We start from the raw sequence: 16,845 nt of genomic DNA on the forward strand, positions 1-16,845 counted from the left end.
TACATTATAGAGCAGACAGCCAACAAACAAGTAGGTCATATGGTTTTAAGTGCCACAGAGAAAAATAAAGCAGGAGAGAATAGGAGAATGCAGGACAAGCCATGCAGATAATCCCCACAAAAAGCATTCTTGGCAGAATAGACAGTATAGCCTAGCACCGTAGACTTCCCTGACCACTTCCTCCACCAAATAAGCATTGATCACTTCCCTATTTGTTCTCCCACTGTGCTCTATTACAGCATCTCTCTCAGTATTCTGCAATTATTTGATATGTCAGTATTGTTTCCCAAACTTAAGGCAAAAATGATGTCTTATTACAGAGGTTGACAAATATTTTTTGTAAAGGGCCAGACAGTAAATAGTTCGGGCATTGTGGGCCATATGGTCTCTGTTGCAACTAACCGAGCTGTGTCTTTGTTGCAGGAAAGCAGCCATAAACAATATGGAAAGGAATGAGAATAGCTGTGTTCCAATAAAACTTGACTTACAAAAGTAGGCAACGGGCCAGATTTGGCCCGCAAGTGGTAGTTTGCCAACTCCTATCTTATTCTTTGAATCCCTAGCACTGAATGACAATATATTTCATAGAGAAACTCAAAAACATATTCATAAAATTGAACAGGATATTAATAAACCCTAGCTAAAATGAATTAATTATAGCAGAAAATGTTAATTTAGTGGGTGGCTATCCTTGCTGGACAGATTCACCAGCCACTGACTAAAATTAGTATTTGCCAATTTCTTACCTAGAGTGTAGGCTATGAAGTTGAGGATGCCTACTACAATCCAAACCCAATCAGGTACGTGCTTGTGACCCGGTGCTGCAAAGGAAAGCAACTCAGATTTTAATACAGTCTAAGTACAATCATTCTCACCATTGCATACACCACCAATGAGAAATGTTTCTACTTACTAAATAGAAGTTAAAGTACTTTACAATATATTTTGAATGCAGAACTAAGTAAATATTAAAATATATCAGTGAACTCTGACAAAACCAAAGAAGTAACTGCCCAACCCCACATAAACAACAGGCATTTATTTTGAGCTTTAATCGTAACTATTGACAGATTGTTCATCTTTACTTGAAAATTACTTATGTACCTAGAATGAAAAATGTTTTTGGAATTTAAAATATGCTTGTATTTAATCTGATGCTCATTGTTTATGATTAAACTACAAACATGTATTGAGCCATCAACCTATACTCTCTCACTATATTATTAATTAGCTAAACAAAAGACTTTTTGATTTGGGGCCAGCCCCGTGGTGTAGTGGTTAAGTGCTCGAGCTCCACTGCCGGCGGCCCGGGTTCAGATCCCAGGCACGCACCGACACACCGCTTGTCAGGCCATGCTGTGGTGGCGTCCCATATAAAGTAGAGGAAGATGAGCCCAGGGCCAGTCTTCCTCAGCAAAAAGAGGAGGATTGGCATGGATGTTAGCTCAGGGCTGATCTTCCTCACACACACAAAAAAAAAGAAATTGTAACAACAACAACAAAAAAAAGACTTTTTGATTTGGGTATAGATAGATACCTCAACTGGATGATTTTGGCATCAGAATCATTCCGAAATGTCTGGACCCTGCTATTTCCCCCTAAGATAGAATAACTGAGAATCAGGAGGTCTGGGTTCTAGCCCTAGCTCTGTAATCAACCAGCACTGTGACCTTGAATATATCATTTAACCTTTCCTATCTTACATTTCCCAAATATACTGACAATAGATGGTTTACCTGGTCCTTCAAGTTCTATGATTTGGGGAAATGTATATACAATATTTACATATTTTAGTTCTCTTAATAACTAAGTAAATAATCTTATTTAGAGTAGTCAGAGAAAATATTTCTAGTTACAAAGATAAACTTTTGAGGATGTCCTGAGGATTAATATACAAATTTTTTTAAAACTACTTAATATCAAAACCATGCTTAATGAAATTTAATTTTATTTATTATTCATGTGGTACTTTATGATCTTCAATTACCATTTTATTACATGTACAGAAGCTATGGCTAAAAATTTTAGTTGATAAAGTTAGGCATATGTATAGTTTTAATATTCAGGATTTCTATATATCAAAAGTCAAAAGTGTTGAAACTCCGAATTTCATACAAAAAACAATGTTGTCAGTGATTGTTAATTTCTCCAGATCAGTCCACAAAAGTCTGCTGAACCCACAAGACAGATGAATTATAATACTAAAATTCCTCACTACATCATTTATAAGTATTCTTATTAGAAAACATAATCTCTAACTTAGAATTCAAAAAATATTCATCTATCTCCATCTTTCTGTTCCTCTCAACTCCACCAACTGGCTGAGCAAAAAAAATAAACTGCCTCCCACTTACTCCTCCTCATCCCAAATACACTCCAGATTCTCCCCTATGGCTTGGGGCAGAAGCTGGGTGTGGGAGAAAGTGAAGACAGGAATAGGTGTGAAAGAAGACATAGGAGTCCAAGGTGGGAGCAGGCTGAAAACTGCTCCAAAAGTGCTTCTTTCCTCTCTTCCCCAATAAGGGTCCAGAGTTCAGTCAACAAATATTTAAGGTCTGAGAACCATTTCCGAGGAAACTGGGAGTTATTAAAGGCAAGCATGGATGCTGAGCAGAGGGAAAGAGAGATCATATTCCCTTTAGCAACAAGGGGATTCTTCTTCCATAACTAGAAAAAGGAAAGAGATATTTCTGGAATTGGTAAGTATGCTGGGCTCTGCTTATATTAATTTTCAGGCAAAGTTTCACAGTCCTGATTTTCCACCTTCTTATAAATCCAATTATTCTTTATTTACCAAAGCCTCGTTGCTTTTCAGACAGTCTATCTAAATTCAATAGCCACGCTGGTTTCTAGAGCTTAATGGAAACATACATAACATACTGTGAAAACAAAACTTGGCTTTTATACCCAATTCTGACATTTTACATACCCTTATAATATCCAGAACTTTTCAGAAATATGAGCATCTCAATAGAACCAGAAAATAACCATATCTCCTTTCTATTTAGACATTTTATATTTTATATTAAAGTAATAATTTTACCTGAAGCATAAAAGTCAGGATCAAAGTGTGCCATAAGTAGGAAATTAAATACAACCAGCAGAAAGCCAGAAAAGGTGATCAGATTTGGAGCCAGCCAAGTAGGAAATACCTATTTTTTTCAAAATAATTACAAAATAGTTAAAGTAGCGGAAACTCTCTGTCCACTAAACACCACAACATGCAAATTTAAGTCATAATGAAAGCTATAAATTTGAAATATCTTATATACACGAGTTACATATATTTAAATGCAAACCATAATCTCCAATTGATAGAAATAAGCATTTCTTTCTTCTATTTTCTATATTTTAAATAATTCTATAATCAATAAACTTTTACAATCATAACAACATTTATTTCAAAAAAATTTTAAAAGGCATTTTATAAAAATGATAAATTCTAGAGTATAAACTTCTTTTTCAATAATGAGATATATCAAAAGGTATGTGACTAAGGGAAAGGAGGATAGGAGAGGTAGTTTCTCTAGATATCTTATTAAACTGACAGTTGCATCCGTAACATTCCATAAAACACTTTAAAACATTTAAAACTTACTAAAACATAAGTATATGCCTATTAATCATCTTACCTTTACTACGGTGTTCCAAAATGGATGCATGATATACAGAGAGAGTGGATTGGTGTCCAGAGCACTGTACTGTTAAGAAATGAAAGAAAACATTCAGAGTTAATCCTTGCATACTAGCAAGTAGAACAATATTTCTCAAATGACAATAATAGTACAAATATAACCTGGAGAATGTCTATGTTTATGATGTCCTCATCTGCGCAACAAAACTGGAGATGCAATATAAATGGGGCAAAGATGGTCAAGCACAGCCAGATATTTTTTTACTCAATCAACTTTTATCTTACCATGTTTCAGTAGAAAAATTTATATTGCTTATAAATTCTCACTTACTATGCAGGATCAGTAACATGCGCACTGTGTGCATTGAAATAACGACCACATTCGACCTTTTCAACCTCCTTCATCCTTCTCAACTAACAGGAATCTATTGTTTTATCCCTAGATACCATTACTAATGCACTTACTAGCTGTGCGACCTTGGGTAAGTTACTTAACCTCTCTGCCTTAGTTTCTTCACCTGTGAAATGAGGATGATAGCCTTTACCTCAAAGGATTGCCATAGGATTAGATACATTAACAATATACATGAAGCACTTAGAGCAGCACCTGGCCCACAGTAAGTGCTATCTAAGTACTAGATATTATTACATGTGCTTTGAGCACCAAAGGAATGACAGATCCCTTTACAGCAGGAAAATGAATTGCATAAATAAGCAAAGGAAGACAACACCTTAGGGTTCTGTTACCACAGTTTATTCCTCAATTATTGAGCTACTTAGGAAAAATTCAAAGGAAATTTTAACAAATATCTGTATACAAATATGTAAAACTTTAAGAGTCATGTCAATGACGTATTCATCAGACACATCACACCGGAGTACCGGCATGTAGGAAGCACTCCACTAGAAGTGGGAAAGAAGGGATACAAAATTGGTAAGGGACAATTCCCACCCTCAGGGAGTGCGAATATTACCCAATTCAACCATCTGACATTTAAACGATGTCATACTATTCAAATGTCTGAAAAAATTTTGACTGTGTTTTGTATTTATGCTTAGTATGTACGTAAAATAAGTAGTAAGCATTTGAGTATCTAATTTTTTTTAAATAATAAGATCAAAATTTCTTCCTGAATGTTTTATGAATATGCAGGAAATATCTTCTCAAAAGTATTTCAAGACTTAAAAGCATGATGGAACACAAAAGTAAATAAAGAGAAATAATTTAAAATACTGCTAGCAAAGAGAGTTAACTAGTAAGTCAAACATTTATTCAACAGACTCCATGTCTGAGGCCCTCACTTTCTCCAACCTATTCTGACTGAAGTGGGATAAAACTTGGACCAAAGATCTGAGATAGATAGTAGGAAGAAAATGGTGATAGAGAACAAGGTTTGCCTCTGCTGGCCAGAGTGAGAAGCTATGCAGCTGTATCCAGACTCTCAGCAGGAGCCTACTTAAATGAGTATTACTGTTCTTACTAAAATCAACTCTTAATGCATGGTTCTCTACACTTCATAAAGCTTCTCCACATAATAGATAGCACTATATTTGAACCTCTGCAGAATGAAGGAGTTCTCAACTGACAGGACTGCCTGAATTTAAGTCTTCAGACCTGAGGACATGGAACCAATACGAACCCCTAAAGGCTGCGGATGACAAGGTGGGAGTGCCTGGCCTCCTCCACTTCACCAAAGTCCACCCAGACTGCGTGATGTAGCCAGCAGGTCAGATAAACTAGAAAACCACACATTTCAAGTCCACCATCTACTGCCAAGTACAAAAGTTGTAAGAAGTCCAAATCAGACGAAAACAGTTTGACATTACACGAATAGCTAGTACGATGTACAAAGTACAATGCCCTTAATCCAAATGTTTACTGAATGAGTCTCATCCAGTAGCTTTCCATAATTTGAATTTTGGATCCTTAACTAATAATATTTTGACTTGAAAAGCTCCTCTTTTTAAATTCTGAAGTTTTAACTCTAAATCTCTAGTTCAGGAGACCAGTAGAAGTATGAAAAGAATGCAGAACTAAATACAAGAAGGTGAGTTTGCCTAACCGGATTTTTTACATTTACTTATAGCTGATGAGCTCAAGTATAGCAAGAAAGATTAATATGAGATTACAAAAGGTAGCAAACAATAAACCTCAAGAACACTCTGTGCTCTAGCCTTACACACCTGAGTATTTTTCAAGGTCACATATCACTTAGCATAAACAAACTTGAAACTGTCTTGAGGGAAGAAAAATGACTCAAACCTTCTACGTGCATGAAAAAATAAGTAAAATATTAACTTTTAAAGGTGTTAAACCAGATTTAGGTTATTTGTTAATGCTTGTTAAAAATATTTTTATTTTCTATTGGAATGATATTTTGGTATACACCAGAATATCCGAACCAGGTAGATAATCCACTGTTAAGGCATACTGTGACTTGTTTGGCTCTGCAATCTGCAGGCCCAGACTAAACTAGTGTCCTGGAGAAATGCTTGAGGAGCACAGCCTGAGTTTGAGGGAATCATTCCCAGGAAAAACCTCAGAACCACAAAAGTTCAGAGGACATTTAGTTCTCACATGCCTGACACTCATCTACACAAATAGGTAAAACAGCTGACTGTTTTACTGGCCTCTTTTTAAATGCCTCTGGTTACAAAAAAACTCACTACTTCCAGAAGCAACTTAATCCACGTTAAAAGAACTTTTCTATACACTAACAAAATCCTTTCCTTCCCCCGTATTTTTTATCCTGTTTTCCTTTTGCCTTACAAAGTTAAGCAGACGAGGGTCCAATTTTTCTTCTAAACAACAGTGCTTCAGATATTTGAAGACAGCTCTCCCTGTCACACCTAAATCTTCTCTTCCCCTCTTCACCTTCTCTGCAACATCCCATGTTCCTTTTGCTGCTACTCTTTTGCCACAGTTTAATCTCCTTCATCATCTAGGTCTAGGTCTCTAGACCAGAGGTTGGAAAGCTTTTTCTAATGTGGGAGATCAAATTTGGCCACCCTGAAATATATCTCTGTACCTTGATTATTTTCTCTGACGGACATTTGACCTCCCCCAACCTGCCTAAAGAATTTAACATAGAAGACCTGTTCCAGGAAGAAGTTACTATCATACGATGGCTATAATATAATGCAAAATAGATGTTACAATAGGAAAGGCACCAACAAGCCCCTCTTATCAAAAATTCTGTCTCTCCCAGGCCACATTCTCTAGGTGGCCTTGCAAGGAGTTGGCAGTCAAACATTTACATTTATAAGGGAAATCTCCATTTGTAAAGGTATCTCCCTCTCTGTGCTGGGGGGAAGGGGGGATGGCCTCTCTAGAAACTTATCAGTGTGGAGGATAAGGCCTTAAATCTGCTTACCCTTGATTACTGTAATTTCTGTCTCCCTTCTTTCTCTCTCCCCACCCCCAACATCCTCCTTTGTCTTTAGCTGAGGATGGTATTTAAGACGAGAATCGCCACTATTGTGCTGAGAAACTCAGTTTCCCTGGTTTCTCCCATGTATACATGTTACTAAACTTGGTATTATTTTCTCCTGCTAACCTGTCTTTTTAATTATTTGGCCAGCGAGAAGAACCTTAAGGGAAAGGGCGGAGGGGGATTCTCCCTCTTCCCCGACACTAGAAAAGGCCAGACAGTAAATACTTTAGGCTTTGCAGGCCATACGGTCTCTGTAACAAACACTCAACACTGCCACTGAAGCAGGAAAGTAGTCACAGAAAATAGGTAAACAAGTTGGCATGGCTGTGTTCCAATAAAATTTATTCACAACAACAGGTGCCTGGGGGCTGTAGTTTGACAATTGGTGCTCCAGACAATCCAATTTCTTGTTAAACCAACACAAAGGTGTGGTCCAGGGCAAAAGGAACATTTCAAGTGGTGCCTGAGTAGAAAGGAGAACATGACTATAAACCCCTCTTCCTCAACAACTTATTTCTCTGAAGTTCAACCTATTAATTTCCTTCAGCAACAAAATCATACTGCAGACAACACAGTCATCTAAACCCTATAGGCTTTTCTTATATGGACCGCTAAGCCACCTTTCTCTATGCTAATAGGAGGCTACTGTTGGAACCTAAGCATAAGACTCAACATTTACCATTTTAGTATTTCATCTTGCTGGAGTCAAGTCATCTTTTTAGCCTCTCCAGACCTCTTCAGATTCAAACTCAGTTATCCAAGGTAACAGCTCGTCGTTAGTACCATCAAGTCGATTCCCACTCCTAGCAACCCTGTGTACAGCAGAGTGGGTAACAGCTATGCCTCCCAAAACTCACAGCAAGTAAATCTGTCTTGCTAATAGTGCCTTCACCTAAGTCTCCATAAAAATGCTGATCAAGGTAGCATTTCTAAACATTTCCCTCCAGATTGCTATTAGTACATTTAATAATTTTTATTTGGGTATAGAATTATGTACTGTCATCTATGGCAACTATATCTATCATGCCCACAAAAAAAGATTTTCATGAAGTCTTAGTGAAATCCAGAATTACCTTAGATAACATTTTGCCAAATATTAGAAAGTTTCAAAACTTTTTTTTTTTACTTCAATACAAGTCAGGAAATAAAGCAGAGTTCATTCTTCATTCATTCATTCAGTAAGCCAACAATTAATTTATGATTGAGTGCCTCTGATTTTGCCAGGCAAAATTTTGCTAGGCCACTGGGAAGAGAATGGTGATCAAGACTACAATGTTTCCTGTGTTCACCAAGTTTACAGTCTAACGTGAGATAGACAGTAAGCTAGAAAACAAGTAATAATTACAAGTTGTGATAAATTCTGTGAAGGAAATAAACACGGTGTTCTGCAAGAGGACAAGGCTGCAGGGAGTGTGCCTAGTCAGAGTGGTCAGAGAAAGCTTCTCTAAGGAGGCACACTTAAGCTGAGTCCTAGATGACAAGAAGACAGACAGGTAGAGAACGTATGAGACATAACTGTGACTCAAAGAAGTGAGACGTTAAAGAGAACATGCTATTATAGATTCCATTTATATGAAGTTCAAAAACAGACAAAATGAATTTACGGCAAAAGAAGTCATAATGATAGCTGGTGAGAGGGACTGAATGGGGACCTTCTGAAGTACTAGAAATAATTCTGTATCTTGATCTGGATGGTGGTTACACGGGTATAGACATATGTAAAACTTCATTAAATTATATACTTAAGATCTGTACATTTATATGTAATTTATACCTAAAAAGAAAGAGAGAAAATAAAGAACATACGTGTGGCAGTGGACATGTGTGTGTGGGGAAGGGTGGGTATAGGTGCTGGACAGAAGGAGGTGCATGCCAAGACACATTCCAAGCAGAGAGAACAAAATGTGCAAAGACCACAAAGCTAGAAATATTTGAAATACTGGAGGAAGGCCATCGTAGCTATAGCTTAGTGAGCAAGGAAGAGTGATATGAAATGAGATTGGAGACATGAGCAGACACCACTGAGCAGGACCACAGTGAGTGGAATTTTATTCTAAGCCCAATGCATGTCCTGATTTATGTTTTTAAAGGAGCACACTGATTACAGTGTAGAAAATGGACAAAAGAGTAAATGGAGAGACCAGTCAAAAGACTGTTATAGTACATCAGGAAAGAGATGATTATGGATCAGACTAAGAGCAGTACAGGGACTTCTAAATTACTTCCAAAATATGCTGTGAAGTGTCCATTCTTGAGAAGGACATTAGAAATGTGTTTCCCCTTAATTTAAGAAAGAAATTGGTTCTAAGAAACAGAAAACTATGAAACCACCTTCTTGGACGTAAAAGTATTTCCTTTATACAAGTACTATATTTTAAATCCCTGCTGTGCACTGATAAGAAAACTGATATGAACTGACACACCCCTGCACTAAATACAGAGCTCTGGACAACTTATTAATTATACTGAGGCTACTGTCCTGAGTAACGCTCTACTATCTCTAAACGGCAGCACATTTCCTACGCTTTGTCTTCTAACCAATCTAAGGAGACTACGACTCTTACTATCAAATGATTTTTAATATAAGACTTGTCTTTACCCATCTGAAATATAAGCTTTATACTTGTAAAACATATTTTAGTTAATTGTGGTAATCCATAAATGTGACTTGAGTACAAGCTAATAATAGTTCATAAACTATACCTATTGTTAATCACTTCAGATATAAGCAAACTCAAAATGATATTTCTGACTTTTTAAAATTATTTCCAAAATTCTTGAGTTCATGGGGCCGGCCCCATGGCTTAGTGGTTAAGTGTGCGTGCTCCGCTACTGGCAGCCCAGGTTCGGATCCCGGGCGCGCACCAACGCACCACTTCTCCCGCCATGCTGAGGTCGTGTCCCACATACAGCAACTAGAAGGATGTGCAACTATGACATACAACTATCTACTGGGGCTTTGGGGGGAAAAAAAAAAAAGGGAGGAGGATTGGCAACAGATGTTAGCTCAGAGCCGGTCTCCCTCAGCAAAAAGAGGAGGATTAGCACGGATGTTAGCTCAGGGCTAATCTTCCTCACAAAAAAAAAAAAAAATTCTTGAGTTCAAAATCTTCCATGTTCTTAGAAGTAAAAAGCAAGACAGCCACAGAGAACCGATTTTAGTTCACAACTGGGTTCACTGTATGAAATTATAGTATTTATTGCTCTTAACAACTTTCCAGACATCTCTAAAATGAAATAAACACATTATCAACCTCTCTTAAGAACTCAGGAGAGAGAAAAGAAATGTCAGCTTTCTTTTCTCCCCCTGCACAATGAAGCTCAGTGTCTGCTAACAGTATTGAGGTCAGTCCTTGCTGACAGGTCTCATGACTCAATCATGTTTCAGTGTTGAAGTCTTTACAGGGGCAAAATCCATCATGGCCAACATGTGCTCTACCACTCCTGGGCAGAGTTCTTTATTAATGACATTCCAGTCCTCCAGGCTAGTCACTTAAGCACAAAACATAAAACGAGGGATCCCAATTATTAAAAATTGTTATTCACTCAGAAAATATCAAGGCAGTCAAAAGAGCTGCCTTTCACATACAAATTTGGGACACACTGAGCCCTGGGATATAAAGAATCAGTTAAGGGAACGTAGAAAGCTTCCCAACCTGATCCTTTCTGCTTCTGGCAAACAGCAGACTGAGCTCAATAAACATGTGAATGTTTGCACATATGAACGAACTTTGCATGTTTATTTAAGTAGTAGTATAGAGTTAACCTATCAGTGATGAGAGGAAGTGTTACTCCCTTCACGGAATCTATTTCCCCCAGAACTAGTTCACAGCAACTTTTAACTTCAGGAGGGGAAATTCCTCTCACTCTTCCCCTATTAAAATACCATGTTTACATTTGTATAATGTTTTACAGTTTCCAAAGGACAATTATATCTGTTCTCTTATTTGATACTATAAGATGGAAAAGGTAGATTATTCCTCTCTATCTTACAGACGAAGAGACTATAAAATTCAGAAATTAACACAGCTAATAAACAGGAGGGTCTAAACTGTAACACTCCTTTCTGAGTCATCTTGGAACACGTCTATGAAATTAATCACTTTGTTTTAAACCAGACCACCCTTTCCTGGCTCAAATACAATCAGGGGCTACATAGATCCAATGTACTGAAATTATTATTCTCATATTATCCTCCAATATAGACTTTTCTGTCTTCCAACTTGTGGCAGACACATCCTAAAGTAATCCCTAATGAGTCAAGTCCTTGCATAAGAAATCCCTTCCTCTTGATGGTTCATTCTGCTCCCTTGAGGGTGGGATCTATAACATGCTTCTAACCAACAGAATACAGCAAAGGTGAGGGATGTCACTGCCTTGATTAGGACACATATGGCAAAGATGAGATGTCATTTCCATGATACATTTCATTATATAATATGTCTCCATCTTAGCAGTCTGGAGAAGAGTCCCCTGCTGACCTCGAAGAAGCAAACAGCAATGATGTGAACTGCCAATAGTGAGGGCCATGTGGCAGGGAAAAGTGGGTCATCTGTAGGAGCAAAGAGCCTCAAACTTAAACTGGAAAGAAGTGAATTCTACCAACAACCATTCAAGCATGGATGAGGACCCCAAGCTCCAGATGGGAACACAGCCCAGCTGACATCTTAACTGCAGCCTGGTGAGACCCTGAGCAGAGGAGCCAGTTAACCAATGCCCAGACTCCTGGCTCACAGAAACTGTGAGATAATAAATGTGTGTTGTTTTAGGCCACCAAGTCTGTGGCAATTTGTTACAAAGCGATAAGAACTAATACACAGTTCTGAAAGCACTACACCATCTTTTCTAGTAAGAGATATCATGAGGCTCCTATCAACAAAATCAAGACTACTTCACGCTTGAGAGCTAACATATGAACATTATAGTAATGGTTTCTTACTCCTTTACACTTGTTTCTTGGTTTTATTAAATGCTTTTCAGATTCCAATAAAATTGAATATTTCTTTGATGAGGTGGTTCTCAAAATGTAGTTGCCAAACTGGACACAATTCTTGGGCCCTACCCCAGATGTACAGAATTAGACTCTCTGGGGGTGGGGCCCAGCAATCTGTTTTCCTTTTTTTTTTTTTTTGGTGAGGAAGGTTGGCGCTGAGCTAATATCTGTTGCCAATCTTCTTCTTTTTGCTTAAGGAAGAGTGTCACTGAGCTAAAATCTGTGTCCATCTTCCTCTATTTTGTATGTGGGACGCCACCACAGATTGGCTTGACGAGTGGTACGTAGGTCCACGCCCAGGATCCAAACTCACAAACTCCAGGCCGCTGAAGCAGAGCACAAGAATTTAACCACTACGCCACCAGGCTGGCTTCCAGAAATCGGTCTTTTAACAAACCCTCCAGGGGATTCTGAAGCACATTCAAGTTTGAGGACCACTGCTCTGGTGAAAACAAACATTAACAACACTCTCGCAACTCCTCAGCTGAAGGATACGCCACACCATTAGTTTGGTGGTTAACATCTATACCTCTTTATGGTGACTTCAAATACTGCGCCGCAACCAAGACGAGGTATAATAAATTCAGCAAGTTTCACTAAATTTACTAAATGCAAGGCATTGTGCTAGGAACAATCTACTATGATATAAAAACACCAAATCGAAACTTAAAATGCAAAAAAAAAAAGGGAGGGTTCTATTAACCCTGGGACAGAAATAAAGTTTCTTAAAGTACTTTTTCATCAATACAAGACATTAAGAACTACACCCACAGAGAACATGACTCAGTGGGCCATGAGATCTCATTTCAGTGAGTATTGTCATTTATGTCTGCTAACAAGTCGGAGACAAGACGGTGGTGAGAGAAGACTGGAGAAGCTAGAGCAATGAGACAAGAACAAGCAAGTCAAGATGACAAACAGGTTTGCTTGCTGGAGTTAATCTGTAGCAAGCTCTAACAAGAATGAGAAGATAAGACAAAAGGAGGGGTCATTTAGTGAAGGAACTTGAAGTCCTCGCTGAGGAATCTGGATATCAAACACACAATAACACATGGAAGGTACTGCAGATTCTCAAAAAGGAGAGTGGTATTTGAGAAATTTTACTTACTCTGCCTGTTGTACTATTATATATGATTAAATAGAGAAGAAATCTGAAGTCAAAGACTATCTGTGGGACCCAAGCTAGACACAGACCTCTCAGTTACTCTTTCCATCTGTCCATTAAGTTGTCAGCCTTAATTTCCTTTCCTAAAATATACTTTCTCTTGTTAAAACTCCCTGAGGTATGGGTACGCATGTATATGTTATACGCTAGCTAATGTTCACAAGCAGGAAGCACAAATGTCAAGTTTTATTTCTTATTTACTTAACACTAACACAGCACTATGTGCCAGGCACTTAACAAATATTAACTCATTCAATTTTTATAATGATCCTATGAGGTAGGTACTACCCCATTTCACAGATGAGGAAACCTGGTTAGAGAGACTAAGTTACAAGATCACAGAGCTAGTATGTGGGTTCTTTTTACCTTAATATTAGTCCCAAAGCTAATTATTTAACCAAAAGCCTTTTACCTCACTTAGAGCTAATAGTATATGAAATGTTCTTAGTACTCAACTAAATGTAAGACTAGTAAATACAGTCATCCACTTGCCCCTACTAATAATTTAAAACTGGGAGAAAACAAAATCAATTCTTTCTTTTTCACTGTACATTTTCCCCAACTGCAAACATTAGACACAAACCCAATTAAGCAAGTCACTGAAGGTCTTTATTCTAATGTTTGTATATCTTGTACAAAACACCGTAACTACAAGGCAGAGTTTATATTTCATACTTAGATCTGACAGGCAGCATAGCGTGAAGAACATGGACTCCAGAGGCAGACTGCCTGGGTTCAAACCTCAGCTGTGGGACCTTGAGCAAGTTACTTAAACTCTGTGGCTCAGTAAAACGGGGAAAATAATACTACCTCTACCTCACAAGGCACTTGTGAATATTAAATGAGATAATATATGTAAAGTACTTAAAGCAATGTCTGGCATATAGTATATACTATATAAATGTTTGCTATCCTTATCATCATCATCATCATCATCATTATTCAGTATTTACGACGCTATTGCTCTTGCCATTGCAACTTTCCTTCATTGAGCTTGCGAGGCTCAGCCTGGTCCCTCACACACCCACCCTTCCTTGTGCCTTTAATTTACCATGGTCTTCCTGGTCTCTGTGCCTTGGCTCCCATCAGTCTCTCTGACTGGAACATCTTTCCCCAACTCCCTTATGCACTGTGCAAATTCTCATTCAGCAAAGAAGTTCTTCACATTTAAGCACTACAGCAGTTAGAAAAACAAGCCATCATCAGTGAATTGTTATTTCAGAAAGTAGTAAAAGAACTAATTCAAGATGTTTCTTTCAAATAGCACCTAAAAATGCAGTAACCTTCTACCTACCACTTAATCCCTCTCCCTCTCATTCTGCAGAAGTTTCCCATCCATCCTTCTCTTATTCTTTCTAAAAGACTCCTCTGTCTCTGCCAACTGCAAAAATAATTCTTTCTGTGAGACATTTGTAAATCTATATCTAAGACCTCTAAAATGGGGCCGGCCCCGTGGCTTGGTGGTTAAGTGAGCGCGCTCCACTGCTGGCGACCCGGGTTCGGATCCCGGGCTCGCACCGACGCGCTGCTTCTCTGGCCATGCTGAGGCCGCGTCCCACATACAGCAACTAGAAGGATGTGCAGCTATGACACACAGCTATCTACTGGGGCTTTGGGGGGAAAAAATAAATAAATAAAATCTTTAAAAAAAAAAAAAAAAAAAAAAAGACCTCTAAAATGCATTTCAAGCCTTACTAATGCACTTACAGGTGGGAGAGGCCAGTTTCCTAAATCTATGCAAGGAGAGCAATGCACAACTGAAAATAAGTTATGCTTGAATTAACTGTAACATATCTAGGTGACGCCATAAGTAACATATTATATTGTAATCAGCTGGCAGTCATAATAAGTAAAAATCAAAAGATCAAGAATTTCTCATGTTTCTACTGTGGCTCAGGAGGAAAGTGTTCTAATCTTTGAAATCATTACAGAAATATTCCTCTAATGGAGGACAATTCATCCACAAATTATATTTCTTCAGAACATGAAGTTTTTTTTTTTAATCCCAAGTCCACACCTTCACATAGCCCTGCCCAAGAGAAGTGCCCTGCACAAAAGATTACTGTTATCCTGCCGGATTCAGCATCATTTATCATTTAAATTATAATTGTGCTTCTGTTCTGTAAGCATCAAGCTCTCATGAGTTTGGTTACTCATAAGATACTAATAATACCTCCTCATTGGGCTATCAAGAGGATTAAATCTTAGACTCAACAAATGTTAGGTGCTATTATTACCAAGGGTACCTTTCCAGAGTTAATGCTTCACAAATCCCCCACTTCAATGACCGCCACCTCTACCCACCCAGGCATCCTACCAAAACCTGAGTCATCCCAGACTTCTCCCCATCTTTCATCACCACCTCCAGCTAGTCAGTCACCATATTCTGTCAATTTTAAATCTTAAATCAAGGGTCACAAACTGAAATGTCCACAGGGATCAGACAGGTAAACTGAACAAAGCAGACCTGCATGAAGCATATGGACTGGCAGGGAAAAGGCAAACTAGAGAGCAAATTCCCTTTTTAAAGAGGGCAAGGACTACTTCAGGGGATTCTTGTCAAGAGGAAGCTCAGAAGCAATCCTGTCCACTATTCTGTTTTTTCAAGAAAATCCATAAATCTGAACTTTTATGGGGAAGATACCAATTTTTGAAACAAAGTAGGTGTGGGCCAAATTAAACACATCTGCTGGCCAAATTTAGTGGGCACGTTAACCTGTTTTTAACCTCTATCTTCAGAATCCCCACTTCCTTTCTATCCCCACTGCTTTGATTCAGGCCTTCCTCATTTCTTACCTAGTTTTATGCAGGAGGATCCTAAAAGGTCTCCAGATCACCCCTACCTCTACCACCTTTCATTCATTTTCTACAAGCTGCCAGGGTGAGCTTCATAAAATTAAAATCTGATCCTGTTTAAAATTCTTAATTGGCTCCCCAAAACCTATAGCATTACAACATGCCTAAGAACCACCTGAGGTATTTGTTTAACATGCAGATAAAAGCAATCTACCCAGGGGCCAGCCCAGTGGTGTCGTGGTTAAGTTCCACAGGCTCTGCTTCTGTGGCCCAGGGTTCGTGGGATCCAGGATGCAGATCTACATCACTCATCAAAACCATGCTGAGGCAGAAACCCACATACCAAAAAAAAAAAAGAGGAAGATCGGCACAGATTTTAGCTCAGAGCCAATCTTCTTCAAGCAAAAAGAGGACGAGCAACAGACGTTAGCTCAGGGCCAATCTTCCTCACTAAAAAAAAAAGCGATCTATCCAATCTGAATCTCCCTAGGAATGTGCTAAACACTTTCCCCAGGTGATTCTAATGCCGATGGTCCTTGGGCCACAGAAACACTGCTCTACAGGGTAAAATCCAGAATCATCCCCCTCTGACAGGGCCCCACCTCCCTCTCCAGTCTCAACTGCCACTCCACTATTCTGTTTAAACATCTAACTTCTTGTGGTTCCCAGAAAACACTCTCTCAGGCCTCCACCCCTTGGCACTCACCTGTTCTGTAATGCCTTTTCTCCCCTCTTCACCTGGCAACACTGGGGCCTACTCAGCTTCATCTTCCTAGACTGAGCTCTGCCTTCCCCTCCATTCCCTCTCTGAAGCCTTTCTCAG

The 16,845-nt window shown here is 38.6% G+C and overlaps 1 protein-coding gene across 1 annotated transcript in view; it reads right to left on the reverse strand.

Moving 5' to 3' along the window:
• SELENOI (selenoprotein I) overlaps positions 1–16,845 on the reverse strand; it is a 51,825-nt gene that overhangs the window by 30,261 nt on the left and 4,719 nt on the right. Inside the window, exons 2-4 of the mRNA XM_004418262.3 lie at positions 3,633–3,701; positions 3,044–3,152; positions 747–821 (exon numbers count right to left, since the gene is read on the reverse strand). Of these exons, the coding sequence (XP_004418319.2) occupies positions 747–821; positions 3,044–3,152; positions 3,633–3,701 (253 nt within the window). The remainder of the gene's footprint in view (positions 1–746; positions 822–3,043; positions 3,153–3,632; positions 3,702–16,845) is intronic.

The sequence above is a fragment of the Ceratotherium simum genome, chromosome 11, assembly GCF_057802395.1.
Source record: "Ceratotherium simum simum isolate JZ-2026a chromosome 11, ASM5780239v1, whole genome shotgun sequence".
Taxonomy (NCBI): domain Eukaryota; kingdom Metazoa; phylum Chordata; class Mammalia; order Perissodactyla; family Rhinocerotidae; genus Ceratotherium; species Ceratotherium simum.